This window comes from Boleophthalmus pectinirostris, unplaced genomic scaffold (assembly GCF_026225935.1).
Source record: "Boleophthalmus pectinirostris isolate CB_2022bp ecotype Guang Dong unplaced genomic scaffold, ASM2622593v1 HiC_scaffold_7, whole genome shotgun sequence".
Taxonomy (NCBI): domain Eukaryota; kingdom Metazoa; phylum Chordata; class Actinopteri; order Gobiiformes; family Gobiidae; genus Boleophthalmus; species Boleophthalmus pectinirostris.
Genome location: NW_026571473.1, coordinates 21,350,267 through 21,365,119, shown reverse-complemented (window position 1 = coordinate 21,365,119; position 14,853 = coordinate 21,350,267). Strand labels below are relative to the sequence as shown.

The following is a 14,853-nucleotide window of genomic DNA, read 5'->3' as shown; positions in this document are numbered from 1 at the left end:
CTACCTCAAGCTATCTACGGCAGCAGTGACCTGATTGGACGTCGCCGGTGGAAACAGAGCCAAGTCCTGGCAGACCACTTCTGGGTCCAGTTCACCAAGAACTACCTACCTAACCTTCACCAGAGGAGGAAATGGCACACCGACTCTCCAAACTTGAGTACGGATCAAGTGGTCATGGTCATTGATCCACAGTTAACCACGGGCACGATGGCCCATAGGACGTGTCACCAAGGTGATCCCCAGCGACGACGGCAGGATCCGAGCCATGGAGGTGGACATTAAAGGGACTATTTACACTCGGCCAGTAGCCAAGCTCATCCCACTGTCAGAGATGCCTGAGGACTGAGCACAGCAGGGATATTTGTGTATTACAAATACATTATTGAATTTGGGGGCGACTGTACAAATTTCCCTGCTGTAATGCTGCCGTCCCTTTAAGAGGACGTCATTACTGCCTCTCCTTCGCATGTGCATTGCAGCGCAGGTAGCCAGTACACAGAGGAAGTGCCAAGGAGAAAGGCACACGTTTGTCTTTCTCCTGCTAATGTTCATGTTCGTGCGTAAATGAGAAGTGAGTATTGTATTATGTATTGTTCTGTACAGTTTGGTGTGCAATTTTTATCTGTTGTTTCAAATATTTTCGCTATATCCATCTTAATTACTTCTTTATAACTTTGTCATTTACCACCTGATCCCCCATTAAACATGCGTTCCGCTAACTACATAACGTCATGAGGTGGTCTCTGGCGCCATCTGTTGGACTTACATTGTAAATGCCAATATAGTATAATTAATATGTTTATTTGTATTCTTTTTGTATATTTGTTATTATTGGTATGTGTGTACAGTTCTAATTATTTGTATATATTTCTCTCTTTTTCTGTTCTAGATAACCACACACAATTACAGTCACAATCCCAGTCTTTATTCTTATCCATAACAATCATCAGTAAACCTTCCTATTCAAACCTCTGGATCCCGCTGCAGTCTTTCTGACCGAAGAGTTAGGCCAGACTCCCGTAGGCCAGCATACATCATATATCCAATATTTCACATACGTCACGACCAAATAGCAGCAATTGGTTAAATAAAAATGTACCCACCTACCACCGATGGAACAAATCCTAATGCTGCGAGTTCAGAGGGTTTCCACAAAGTGAAACCAGCTAAAGAATCAGGCTAGTTTCAACCTGGCTTCACCTACCAGTCTACCAGGAAGCCCTGGGACCTTGCACCTTGGAATGCATGAATGTTATAAATGACAGCGCAGAGCGTAATCTAAAGCTCAGCATAGACTTCACTGGCTCTGCTAGAGGAGAAGAACATTATCAGAATGTTCTGCAGGTGGTTGAAGCATATGGAAAGGAAACACCAAACCTGAGAAAGAGAAAGATGTAGACAGTGTGATTAAAGCGCATCTATTAAGAATTGTTAAATAGTTTCTTTCTTGCAGCTTCTGCAGTGATGCTATCACTGCATCGAACTGTTGTGGTGAAGAGGGAGCTGAGCCGAAAAGCAAATCAAATTAATTTACTGGTCAATCTACATTCTTCCCCTCACCTGTGGTCTTGAGCTTTGGGTAATGACTGAAAGAACAAGATCGTGGATACAAGTGGTCGAAATAAGTTTCCTCTACAGGGTGGCTGGGCGGTCCCTTAGAGATAGGGTGAGGAGCTCAATCACACAGGAGAGGCTCGGAGTAGAGCCGCTGCTCCTCCACGTCAAGAGGAGCCACTGAGGCTCTGGCATCTGTCCTGGGCACCTCTCTCAGAAGGTGTTCTGGACATGTCCCACCTGAAGGAGGCCCCAGGGAAGACCCAGGACACGCTGATGGGACTATGTCTCTCGGCTGGCCTGGGAATGCCTTCAGGTCCCTCTGGAGGAGCTGTAGGAAGTGTCTGGGGTGATGGAAGTCTGGGAGTCATTGCTTAGACTGCTGCACCTGCAACCCAGCCCCAGATAAGCAGAAGAAAATACATGGATGAATGGAGTTTCTTATTGATGCTTTGACAAGTAGGTTACAGCGTACACGTCTGATAACGGACAGTCATAATATAATAATACCTGTATTAAACATTTAACTTTTCACAATTTCAAGTTTCAGTTCTAAATTTTTAATTTCAAGTTACATAATGTGTTGTAGGCCCTACATTTGTTACAATTCACAACCTATTGCTTATTCAAAGTCCTTGAAGCACCAAAGAAATTACACTTTTGCCATATCTCAGAAACTAATGATGCTAGAGACATAAAACTACCAAATGATAAGCAATGTCCCTAATTCTATTCAACTTCTATTGATACTATAAGGCTAAATTAATAATTTTTGATGTTATTAAAATTGACATCATTAGTCAAGTCACACGTAACATATGTAAAATATGACTAAATCTGAAAAACTGCATATTTTATCTTTGATACAAACTGGGTTTTCCCTTGAATGCCTTTGAAGTATGAAATGGAAAATACAGTAAACTAGTAAAGGAAATCACTGTCGTGTTGTTTGTTTGTTTTTTTACTTAAAAATAGATTTTGGAAGTAATTTTTTTGACACCAATAGCAGCATTTAGTACTTTTGTTCACTTTTTTACATGTGTACATCAGTTAAATATTGACCATAAAAAGGAGATCAAAGGAGATGTGATAAAGGTTTGGTCAGCATGTTTTTGAAGATTTGTCATGGGGTTTTGCATGTGCAGCATGTTTTATGAGCACAATCTTAATGTTTAGCCTCAATGTGGAGATGAAAGGCACACCACTGAAGTCGCATGTTTTCATCTGCACCCCCAACTAGGTCAGTGACCTCCTTAAAATGTTTCACATTGACAAAAAACCTCATAAGAAGACAGATTCTCATAAAGTACACTTGCTGCTTGAACTGGCTAAACTAAGGTAAGCTATAATTTTAAAACGTTGGTTTAAAGTTTTCAGGAATATACTAAATGTACATTCATTTTCAATAGTGAAGTCATGTTTTTGCAAAGAAACAGAAATGCTTTTATCTGCTGCAGCACGTGTAGGGGAAGATATGATCTCTAAATGTCATACAAGAATACATGGCTGAGGTAGGAACTGCTCAAAATAACCATATGTTGATTTTGAATCAAGACGGTCTTTGTTTTACAAGGACCTGATCATGAAGAGTGGCTGTTTGGACTTAAAGGATTATGTGATCTGAGATGCCTCCAGTCATTTGGAGTAGACAAGTCTTACTCCTCTTTTTCTGTATCTGTGAGTACTGTGTTGTATCTTGTTTAAATACTTCAAGCTACAGGTTTATACTTTGTACTGTTTGTGTAATGTTCACTGTTCTTGGGTTCTAAATACAGACAAAATTTCTGTAAGTGGGACTATAGGACTTATTTTAGATGAACCACAATTAAAACAGAACTAATATATTTACCCAAAAATAAATAAATAAAAACAGTCCTTATTACCTTGCTAATAATACTATACCAGGTTCAAACCAGATATCAATCCATGATTCTGATCTTGTACCAATGCAAGATTAAACCAATGATGATATCAGGGACAAGACAGCCCTTAAGAAAAAAAAAAAAACTGAAATAAAGTTGAAAAAGTCTGAAACTCGTTAAGTTCTCATGTAGACTTGGTTTGGTTCTGTTCTGGTCTGATTTAGTTCCATGTTTAGTCCCAGATTGGTGATTTGATGCAGGTACAAGTGTGCTGGTGTGAATACGGTCAAAGTCATGTGAAAACAGTGGTGCAGTCGGTAGTTGTGGTTTCTGCTGGTGCTTGTGACCTTATTTCTGCATGTCTTAGTACAGGAAAGGGAAAACTGCTTCTCTATTTATTTTTACCATTTAACAACACACTCACAGCTCACAATAACCTATATAGTAAATTCATAAAAACAAACACTACTGCATTTACTCAGCCCTGTTCCCTTGTTACAGATTGGATTTTGTTTCCCTCATTTTTCTGCACCAAGTTTGAAAGCCTTGGAAATCTTACAGTAGAACCACCTGTTCCCTTCCTCATGGGCTCCAACCTGACTCTGTCCTGCCACATCTTTGAATGTCCACACCAGTAAGTTACCGTATATGTCAACTATTATACTATTATATGGCAGAGGCTCAGTCAGCAATTACAGCCATATCCCAGCAACATGAGGTTTGGCAGTTTGAACCAATCTCCAATCTCTGTATACTGTTGTTGTGTCCTTGGGCAAGACAGTTCAACCCACATTGCTTTTATATGAATGTGATGAGTACATGAGTGAGTAATTGGTGGTTGAAGGAGGAATCAATGGGGCAAACTGGTAGGTGTGGCTGCAATAATACTTTCGCAGATGTGGAGTGAATGAATAACACAATATAAAACTACATACATTGTTGAGGGTTCAAAATGAATTATCCTTCTATTCATTTATCCATCAATCTTTAATTTATCTGTTTTGCTTTGTGTCTTCCAGATCAAATATTTATTTAGAGATTGAAAAAAAAAGGAGAAAAGAAAGAGTAATGCCATCAGAATTCATTGGCTGCACGGCAATATTCTCTTTGACCAATGTTAGAGAGCCAGAGACCAATGTGTACTGCAAGAAACAGGACCCTGGGGCAGATTACCGGTACTATGTCACCGGGATAACTCTACGCAGTGGCCGTATGTACCAGTTCTGTACTGTACTATAGAGATAAAGATGCATTAATGTAATGTAGGCCAAGTATCAGTTGTAGTAGTAAAAGCCAGGGGTGGAAAGTAATTAATTACACCATAATTGTACTGTTTTAGAAGATTTTGTATTCAATTCTAGCATGTATTTGTACTTCATTACATAAGTTAACTAGTATGTTGAGTAGAATTTTAATTACGTACAAATTTACCTGGAGTATTTGTATTTGTAATTCACTACACAGACATATATCTATACTTTTACTGGATTTAAATCCTCAGCACTCTTCCACCTCTAGTAAGATTTTGTTAAAACATATATTTCTTTGTGAAGTGCCACCAGATAAACCTCTAAATATCAGATGTGAAACTACAAGAAATGCTGACTCTATAAGCTGCAAATGGGAAAAAGGAAGAGAGGCCTATAAGTTCACTACCTACAATATTTCAATCAAAAACATGTAAGATGTCTTTTTCTGCATTGAAGAACTGACAATACAATATTACAGTTTTACATTTTAGATATTTAAATGTATGTTGTTTTTTTGTTATAGTGGAAATGGTTCATGGGAATATTCTCATACAGTGGAAGATAAAGAAAACTGTACAATACCACAAAATATATTTGATGATAATTCCACATATCAGCTGACGGTTTTTGCTGACAACCACTTTGGAAAGTCTCATTCTGATCCTCTGACCTTCACTTTGGATGATATTGGTAATACCTCCCCGTTGGAATGAGTATATTCAATTGGTCTCATAGAAAATTATGACCACTCCATTTGACCTTAAAAATTACACCAAAATATGATAAATATTATCTACAAAGACACTATTTGTAAAACTGTTGTTGTGCCTTACAACAGGAGACGCTTCTCCTGTTTTACCTAATGTCTGCACAGACAGGGATCTATGAGGAAGTAAAAAGATCTGTTTAAATTGAGTATTGAAAGCAAAAGAATTTATCTTAGACATTTGATTGTTGTCAGATTTGTTCAAATCCATGCACTTTTGATATCTCTTGAACCAAAATTTACTGTCAGTGGCCATAATGTTTTGCCAGATTTGTTTATTTTGTTTTTTGAACCTGATTATTTGTTGTGAACTGCCACTGAGTAATGCTTTTCTTTGCAGTTGTCCCTGAAATGCCTCAGATTATGCAAATAGTTATTAATGAATCTTTGGTTGCTGTATTGCATTGGAAAACCACTGAATCATTTGAAAGTCTAAAGCCAATCATAAGAGTGCACACAACTAATGGTCACTGGGTAAGTATTGCCTTTTTCTTCACTACATTTGAAATCTCATCTTTGGTTGGTCTTTTTTACTGTGCCTCCTTTGAACTGTGATGCTAAGTCTTAATTCTATTCAAATCACTGACAAAAGAGAGCTTGACTGTATTCAGATCTGTCTCCTGTCGTTTCCTTAAAGTGTATTTTATAAATGTTATTGCACTGAACTATAATTCTATTCTTAAAAATAAAAAAAATATACAGTAAATTGTGTTATTTTGTAATGGTCTTAATGCTTTGCAGGAAGAAGCAGAGGTTTCAGAAATTGGTAGTGGTCTGGTTCAAGTGGCCGGATTACGCCCTCTTACAGACTATGGTTTTCAGGTTAAAACATGCACCAAATCACTTGAACAAACAGATACAAATCTTCACACTGCAAAGAAAATGGTTTGTAGCAAGTGGAGTTCGTCTGTGTGGAAGAAAACTCCTGGCAAAGGTACTGTTTGTTTGTTTTACACCTGTAATGTACAAAGAGATGATTGTGATTAAACTAGCAGAAAGGTTGAGGCCTTATTGAGAAACACTAAACAGATTTGTGCATGTAGCAAAAGAAAATCTAGAAGAGGAAATTATTCATAGACAACTTGCTGAAGTGAAATTTGAAAATAATAAGACATTTGTCAAGCTTTCTGTGCTGTCTATTTATATCTATAGATATCTATAGTCATTCACTAATATAAAACATATGTCCTTTTGCACAGGACCTTCTCAACCATTACACGTTTGGAGGGATTCAGTATTTCCCATGAGAAACGACCAACAAGAGGCAACTGTGTTCTGGAAGGTACTATTGATGCCAAATAATTAAATCAACACTATTAAAACAAATGTGACAAATTATAATTGTTGAATGTCTTTTCTTTCAGCCCCCTCCATCAAATGAATACAGTGGTGAGGTCTATCATTATGCCATCCTCTCCGGTGATGGTCAAAAACAGGATCACCGTTGTACTCCCATGTCCCAGTGTTCTGCAAGAGTGCCTTTGTTACCGCCAATCAGTGTCACTGCTGTCACCCCGTATGGGACGTCCCCTCCTGCTACTGTCCCACTCACACAATCAGGTACAAACCACGTAGAAACACCAGACAAAATAATTAGGGCATTACCAAGGCCTGAGTAACTTGCTCACCTGCTTGAGATCTAGATATGATGTTTTGATAAAAATGAAAAGCTATGGCAGTATTTATTTTCTGCAAGATTTGGGATTATTGTTAAGGAATTACAAATTTTATTAGTGTTTCATCTGATTACATCATCATTATATAACAAAGTAGTTATATTGTAATTACCTCTGTTTTAGATGACTGTCTATCAAGAATAATACCAAAATATAAGCCACAAGTGGCAATGATCGACGCTCGCTCGTGCCTACCAATTTTGAGCCAGTTTGAGTGAACACCCTAGGAGAAATTTGCAAAAGTATGAAGTTTACAAAAATGCTGAGTCATGCTTAGCAAATTTTTATCCAACAAGCTGATGACAGCGGGAGTGGAACAATAATTCTATTAATAGTAATATTTTGTACTCTTCTTGTAATTATCTACTTCTGTGTCATATTTCATGACTGTAGTGATTTTACATTTTTTTTGCCATCGTTCTTATACCCTAATGCATTTCATTTCATTTATTTTCGAAAAACGGAATTAGCCAGAATGTAGAGAAGCACGAATTTTAATAGTTGGCAAAGTTTCGTGAGTTTTCACCATTGTTCACTGGGTAAAAAGGAAGGGGGTGGTCTCAAAGAAAAATAATAAATATAGCCGCAAGTGGCAATGATCGGCCGTTGCCGCATTTCGTGTCCTAACCCTAGCCTAAATTTAAGTCTAAGCTGTAACCCTGACCTTAACCCTAACTCTACCCCTAACCCTGAAACTAACCCTACCGTAACCCCTAAACGTGCCCCTGACATTGACCCTAACCTTACCCTATTCCCCTAGCCCCTAATATAACCCTAATCATACCCTAATCCCTAACCCCCTAACTCAATCCTTTAATTTTTCTAAACATTTTTAATGTCCAAGATGGTGGACGTCCTGTCTGTAAGGGGGCATGATCACAACAGGGATGTCTGTAGGATTTTTGGAAGTTATTTTAATAGATTCATGGAAGATTTGCACAGCCAAGTTGATGTCAGTCTGCACCCTTACACCTGATGCATGGGGCTTTGGAGGTCCACATCTCTCTCTTCTCTTGGTCTCCTCCTCTCCTATCTGATGTCCACCCATGTTTCCTTCAGTTTCCCAAAGTGCTTAGTGTTAGAGTGTGATCATTGTGTGGAGAACTCTATTATTGTGCACAAGGTTATGGGCTGTTATAATGTAATCAAGGAGGAGCCTCCTGTCACTTCTGCAAGTCAGAGCGGCATTGCGGCTACCAGCTAAAAAGTTAAACATGTCTACTGGCACGTGTGTCTTGCTAACTTGGTGAGCTCTCGATAGTTATTCTGTAAAGATGTCTACACAAGCTGAGGGCACAAGCGAGAGCTCCTGTGCACCTAGAGAGCAACCCACTGCAGAAGAGTCAACACTTGTTCAGTCTTACCATAGACTGTATATATAAATGGACAAAGCTAACGCGCTAGATGTCGCTGTCCAAATAGGAAGTTCGCATGCTGGCTAATCCAGCTCCTACTAACCCTAGTCTGCGATATACAATTCTAAATGCAAAATATTACCATTTGAATGACTTGTTACAGTTTTCCTGAAAAATTATACATTTACAGAGTACACAGATATCAATATAGACCCCCAAATTCAACAGTCAAAATTCGGAGAGTGAAATTTGCTGTGAAAAAATTCACAGGACAGGGAGGACATAGGTAGCTGTTTTCTATTGGCCCTTTTCATCTGTGGGGGGAGTTTACTGTTAAGAAATCAAAGAGATGAAGTTTTGATGAGGCTAATTCAGACTAATCAATGTAGGTTCCCTACTGCATTTTCTGCTTGTTACCAGGTTAGACTGACCCACTTAGGATCGATTGCTTTTGTCTTGGCATCTTGGATCTTTGATGTGATTTTTTTCACTGGAAATTTTGCACTCTGAATTTGAGAGCTTGAAAATATATATGCTGAATATTTAAAAGGTGATGTTTTTATTGTTTATTTATTTATTATTTAAACACTGAAGATGTATACATAAAATTTCACCAACTTTAAGTCAGATTAAAAATTATTCAAACAAAATTTTAAAAATTCAAAGTGAAAAATTTAACAGCATTTTAAATTCAAAATCACCAGCAAGTATTTCTCTATAAAATTTACCTTAAGTAAATTGTTGGCTACTCTACCATACTGAAACTTTCAACAGGCCTACATATTGTTTTGTTTTGTTTTTTGGGTCTTTCTAGATGCACCAGGAGCAGTTTTGAGAGAGGTGACTTCAGTAAACAGCAGTGCTGTGGCTGTCTCCTGGACCCGTCCTGAACAAAACGAGGGACTGATGAATTATGTAACAGAGTGGACCACCCTTCCTCCTAAAGAATTGCGCTGGGAAAATGTGTCCAAAGATCACGAACATGCAACTATAACAGGTAGAGTCAACTGACGTTTAACACTGACCTCTAGTGGCCAACAACAGCATAAGAGACTTCTTGGTTTTTGCTATGCTCAAATCCATCCATCCATCCATCCATTTTCGTCCACTTATCCGGGGCCGGGTCGCGGGGGGAGCAGCCTAAGCAGGGACTCCCAGACTTCCTTCACCCCAGACACGTCCTCCAGCTCCTCCGGGGGGACCCCGAGGCGTTCCCAGGCCAGCCGAGAGACATAGCTATGCTCAAATCTATAATCTTAATGTTAAATGTCAAATGTAAAATGGAATGGAATAAAATATCTATAATATATGTAATAATATATCCATAATATAATAATATAAAGATGTAGGTCTAAACACTTCTATAGGTCAATATATTTTACTATTGACTAATAACTAGTAAGCAATTACTAAGTGGTCATAATTCTTTAAAATCTTTAAAGAAAGAATGTCTGTTGTTTTTACGCAGGTCTGATACCAGGTGTACGGTACAATATTTCTGTTTATGCTGTGACCACAAGGGGCGTCAGTGCTCCATCATCCTCTGTTGTTTACTCCAAACAGCTAAGTGAGTTTTGACTACTTTGATTTTACCAAATCGCCTTTATCTTTCACAATTCTTTTTGACTTCTTTGTGTTTGCCCAGAACCACTGTTTGGACCAAGTATGTCAGTTTTGGTCCATGAATCCAACAAAGTCTTAGTGCAGTGGGACGAGCTGCCAGTGGAGCAGAGGAGAGGCTTTATCACATATTACACTATTTACTATCACGTGTTAGAATCCGGACGCTCTCAGCTCAGTGGTGAGTGTAGTTCTATACTTGTACACAACTCCAACAGCAAAATATATAATCAGTCTATCTTCCATTTGCCCATTGTTGAATATCATAAAATCCTATACAGTTATATGATATGTTTTCATGGTTTGGCAAACATGATCTTTTCTTTTGGCCAAAATGTTGCACACTGCTGTATTATGTTGATTTTGTGTACACTGAACCACCACTCTAATCACTTCCTCGTGCGCTCGTGTGTGAGAAAATGCAATCACCTATACCATACGGCGTCACAATTTACATCATGGAAAGTGTGCAACCTGCCGTCTGTCTCCCCTCCCACAAAGATTCAGTTTGTCTGCAGGGTTTTTTACTTTATTCCAGTCAAGTGATTCAATCAAACCACTGCTTTACTAGTCAATAATGCCAAAATATGCCTCTAGATACATCAGGTATTCTGAAACCAAGAACCATTAGGGCACATAGGTCTAAAAAAAAAAAAAAAGGACAGAAATGGACATAAAACAAGACTAAACCCCAACTTTAAAGGGCTCGTATCATACTATTTTCTGTCTGTATTATATATTTATAATCTTGTTTCCTTACCAAAAACATGGTTAAAGTGACCACAGGAAGAGTAGCTGATGCAGTATGCTCCAAATGCTAATGGGATTAAAATAAACAATAACATTCTTGTTACGTTTTGTTTCATTCAATCATGTTAAACACACAAACCCTGTATATATTTAGGCAGGGTTCTTCTTTAGGCAGGAAAACACTGTTCCACCTTATGATGTCATGTGTTAATACAGTAAGTGCTCCAATGTGCCCATACACCTTTGCTAGAATCATTGGGGTAATTTCCATCTTGGAATTGCCTATCTCTACTGCTAAAACTACTGCTTCATGACATCACAAGGTGGAACAGTGCATTTTGTGTTTTGAAGATACAGATCAGATCGATTTGGAGACAATACAGGATTACTCAAACATGTGTGAATGAAACACAACTGCAAGTGGGTTTTTGATGAGGTAACAACATCATAACATGATTTAAAACTCCCAAGAAACACTTTTGCCCTAATTTTGTCCTAATATAGGACATTAAAAATAGAAGTTAAGTGTAAATATTATAAATTATTGTGTCCATTTTAAGTTAACAGATTGTATACGCACTGTGTACTTTCAGGAGGAGCCTGTACAACCAAACTAAAATATAACATCACCATGCATCAAAATAGTTAGCTTGAACATATAGCAGATGGATGATGTTTCTTTGGAGTGAATCATAAAGTATTTGAGAAGTGGCTGTACCCAAACTGTGAACAGGAAGCGTGGCTTAGTGCACACATGCAACATGCAGCAGAGGCTCAAGAGGGAAACAGTGTGTGCCACAGTATGATGCCACAGCTGTAAAAGAGGCAATCTTCACACTACTGGACATAACTTCACTTCATATACGTTTTTCTTTCCAAAAACAGTTTTCACAAAGAGGACAGGACTCTTTTATTAATTTGTTTGATGAAACAATGTTGTTGTTTTTTCTTCAAACAGAGTTTCAATTGGCATAACTACTGAATCTGTGTAGATTCCCCCTTTAACTTCAATCTTAATATCTTTTCCGTGGCATTTTTTTTAATATATGTAAATTCTCTAAACTCACACACACAGTTATCAGACCTGACCAGTAACTTCAAAACAGACAGACTGGTAAATTCATGCCAACCTCAATGAACTTCAATATTGCTGCACATTTTCTCACACCTCGTTCTAGTCACCATTCCCCAAAAACACCACACAGGTGTTTGTGTGGGTGTGAAAAAGTACACTCACAGTTCTGTATATTGTGTGGTATATTCCCTATAGTTTTGCCCTTTGTTTTTCACAGTGTCTGTACCAGCCTCAGGACCCAGACAGTGCTGGTTGGCCTGTCCCGAGGGGACCCTGGCTCTGCAGATGTCTGCTTCCACTGCAGCTGGAGAGGGGCCACAGGGCAACTTCATCACCTCCCATCCCCCTGCTCCCTCAGGTTACTACTATCACATTTTATATTTTTTTCTTGATTAAAAACATAAAATAAAACAAGGGAATAAGAATAATAAATATTTGAATATGTATATATGTGTGTATGTGAATAAGGACTGGTCAGTTAGGGTCTGCCGATCCTATATCAGGGCAGTTTGAGGAAAAGAAGAGTCAATAATGTCCCTCTTCTGTGTTTCTGTTGGTGATTAAGTTGTTCATTCCCTCAGAGTATTTCTGAAGGTCTTCTGCCACATTTGCCACATATGATGTAAAAAGCATGCAGCATCTCAAATGTTCATATCTAGCTCTGTAGCTAGCCCTCTCCATGGATACAGGAAAAACAGTTTATTTCTCACAATCCAACAGTTTACTTGAACTTCACATGCTCAAAATAACAAAAAAGCATAACTAAGTGTGGAAGTACCACTGAGGCCGCAGACTCATTACTGTTTTCAGTCTCATTTTTAAATAACCATTCTCAAAATATGCTTTTTTTAGTTTTCATTAACCAATCCCTCCTCTTTTTTGTTTTTTCTAGTTGGCTTTGTGATTGTCATTGTCTTTATCATCATCTTCTTCATTGCCATATTAATTAACCTGATGTGCTGGAAATGTGTGCGGAAAAGGTAACTAAATATGAGTGATAATTCTGAATGTGGATGGGTTTTGATTTACTCGTAACAGCACGAGGATGCACTGTGGTGAGCATAAAAGGTCGAGCCACCACCAAACCAAAAACCACACAATTAATGAGAAGTGAAGCCTCTATTGAAGTAACTCTAACTGCCATTCATGTCTATGTATGGATACAGGGAAAAAGAGAATAGAATAACAGAACAGAATAGAAGAAGAATATTAATCTTATTGCTTATGTACAGTATATTCACAGTGAACAGTTATTATTATATTTAAATCATAATAAATAAATATCCATCAATAACATGTAGGTCTGTATTTGCATATTAAATCTAACCAAGCTCTGATCTTATGCTTTCTTCTTTCTAGGATTAAACAGAAGTGCATTGCATGGGGCCCAGAGTGTCTTGGGGACAACCTGCCAAATGTGGAAAACAGCAAAGCTATCAAACTCTTAGGGGTGAAACTTCTTTATTGGAGGCTTTCCAAATCATTTTATTTATTTTATTTCACTACATCAGCCTCAAATTGTTCCTAGTTTGTTTCACTGCAAAAAACATTTGTCTGCATGGATTAAAATAACTTGAATATATATTTTATTTGAATTTCAGTGATCTGGATTATGAGTAGTTTTCACTAGGTCACTTTTGGAATAAGAAAATAATAGATATTAAGGAGTTCTACAGCATGTAAAATCTCCAGAAACAGTACTGGAGTTTTTTTTAAGGCACATCACTTTTTTTTTCAATGTATCAAACAATAATCAATTAATACATGCTTGTTTTTCTCTTTGCAGTTGGACAGGAGTGAGCCGTCCTTATTTTCGTCATTCAGCGACCCACCCATGTCCCCTATTAGTTTTCTGTCTCAGGATGAGAGGGAGGAACTGTACCCTTTTGTCCATGTGGAGACGGAACCAACAGAATCTCCAAATTATAATCCAAGCATTATTCTGGATCCTGGCATCTATAAACCACAAAGACCTGCTGTCCCCTTTCCTCCAAAAGAGGAGGAGGTTGAGGAGGTTAAGGATAATGAAGAACAAAGCACATCTTTACATCATTTTGAAGGATTATTGTCCCATGTACAAGTGGACTTGAATGCCTCACAATTTCTGGATACTGTGCACTGTCCCTCATGGTTTAAAACTGATGACATGACTGTTGTTACAATGGAAAAAATCACAGACAAAACGGACTCCAAACCAGACTCGCTGCTCATAGAACTGAGTAAAGAGAGCTCAGATATACCACTAGTTGATTTTTTTGATAACACTGATGGAGCACTGGCTAGTGGCTATTTCCCCCAAATAACCTGTCCTATATAAGACCTGCATATCACACAATGGAATCAACAGAATCATTATTGCACTACTGTGGGGAATACATGCAAAGTAAAAGCATTACTTTCATTTTAGTATGTTGAGACTATTAACTGTAACTAACTGCAACTGTAACTGTATTGAGAGATGCTGCCCCGAGCGACTGCCCTGTTCGCCCATGCCTAGGACCACCCCTGGGTATCACCCCAATGCTTCTGACCATTTGACAGTAATGCAGAAGTCACTTTGATAATGTAGACAACAAACCTTAACTTAAACTGTAAAATAACTTTTCTTTTGGGTCTTTAATCTGCAGTGGTATTTTCTTTGACCTATCACATTTTATGAATAAATTATGATAATTAACGCCTGAATGTTTCTGTACTAATGGTTGACTGCTGCCTATTATTGCATTAAACCAGATTTTACCATTTTGCTTTATTGACCTGAACCTGTATTCAAATTAAGACAGTACCTCCCTCAGTATCTTTTCAGAATGAACTGAAGCAAATAAAAGTAAGGTCACACCCAGATCAAACTAAGGGGAAGTCCCTCAAAAACCCTTCAGTGCTGATGCCAAGTGTGAATGTTATTTTGGCTCCTGCTCAACAGCTTGTGAGAAAAAATGTCTCAC

At 38.1% G+C, this 14,853-nt stretch overlaps 1 protein-coding gene across 3 annotated transcripts; it reads left to right on the top strand.

Moving 5' to 3' along the window:
* The first annotated feature begins 477 nt into the window (after positions 1-477).
* Positions 478-14,800, top strand: il23r (interleukin 23 receptor). 3 transcript variants are annotated; one of them, XM_055164476.1, is made up of 20 exons: positions 478-571; positions 890-2,013; positions 2,795-2,892; positions 3,012-3,065; positions 3,128-3,231; positions 3,918-4,050; positions 4,436-4,626; positions 4,970-5,096; positions 5,190-5,356; positions 5,773-5,906; positions 6,174-6,366; positions 6,632-6,714; positions 6,797-6,992; positions 9,278-9,460; positions 9,932-10,030; positions 10,109-10,264; positions 12,126-12,266; positions 12,801-12,888; positions 13,268-13,358; positions 13,695-14,800. In XM_055164476.1, the coding sequence occupies exons 5-20, from the start codon at positions 3,180-3,182 to the stop codon at positions 14,223-14,225; spliced, it is 2,565 nt and encodes an 854-aa protein (XP_055020451.1). In that variant the 5' UTR covers positions 478-571; positions 890-2,013; positions 2,795-2,892; positions 3,012-3,065; positions 3,128-3,179; the 3' UTR covers positions 14,226-14,800. The 3 variants fall into 3 exon arrangements, with proteins under 3 accessions (XP_055020451.1, XP_055020450.1, XP_055020452.1); XM_055164475.1 differs by having other exon boundaries at positions 2,964-3,065; XM_055164477.1 differs by lacking the exons at positions 478-571; positions 890-2,013 and having other exon boundaries at positions 2,487-2,892; positions 2,964-3,065.
* Positions 14,801-14,853: the final 53 nt, after the last annotated feature.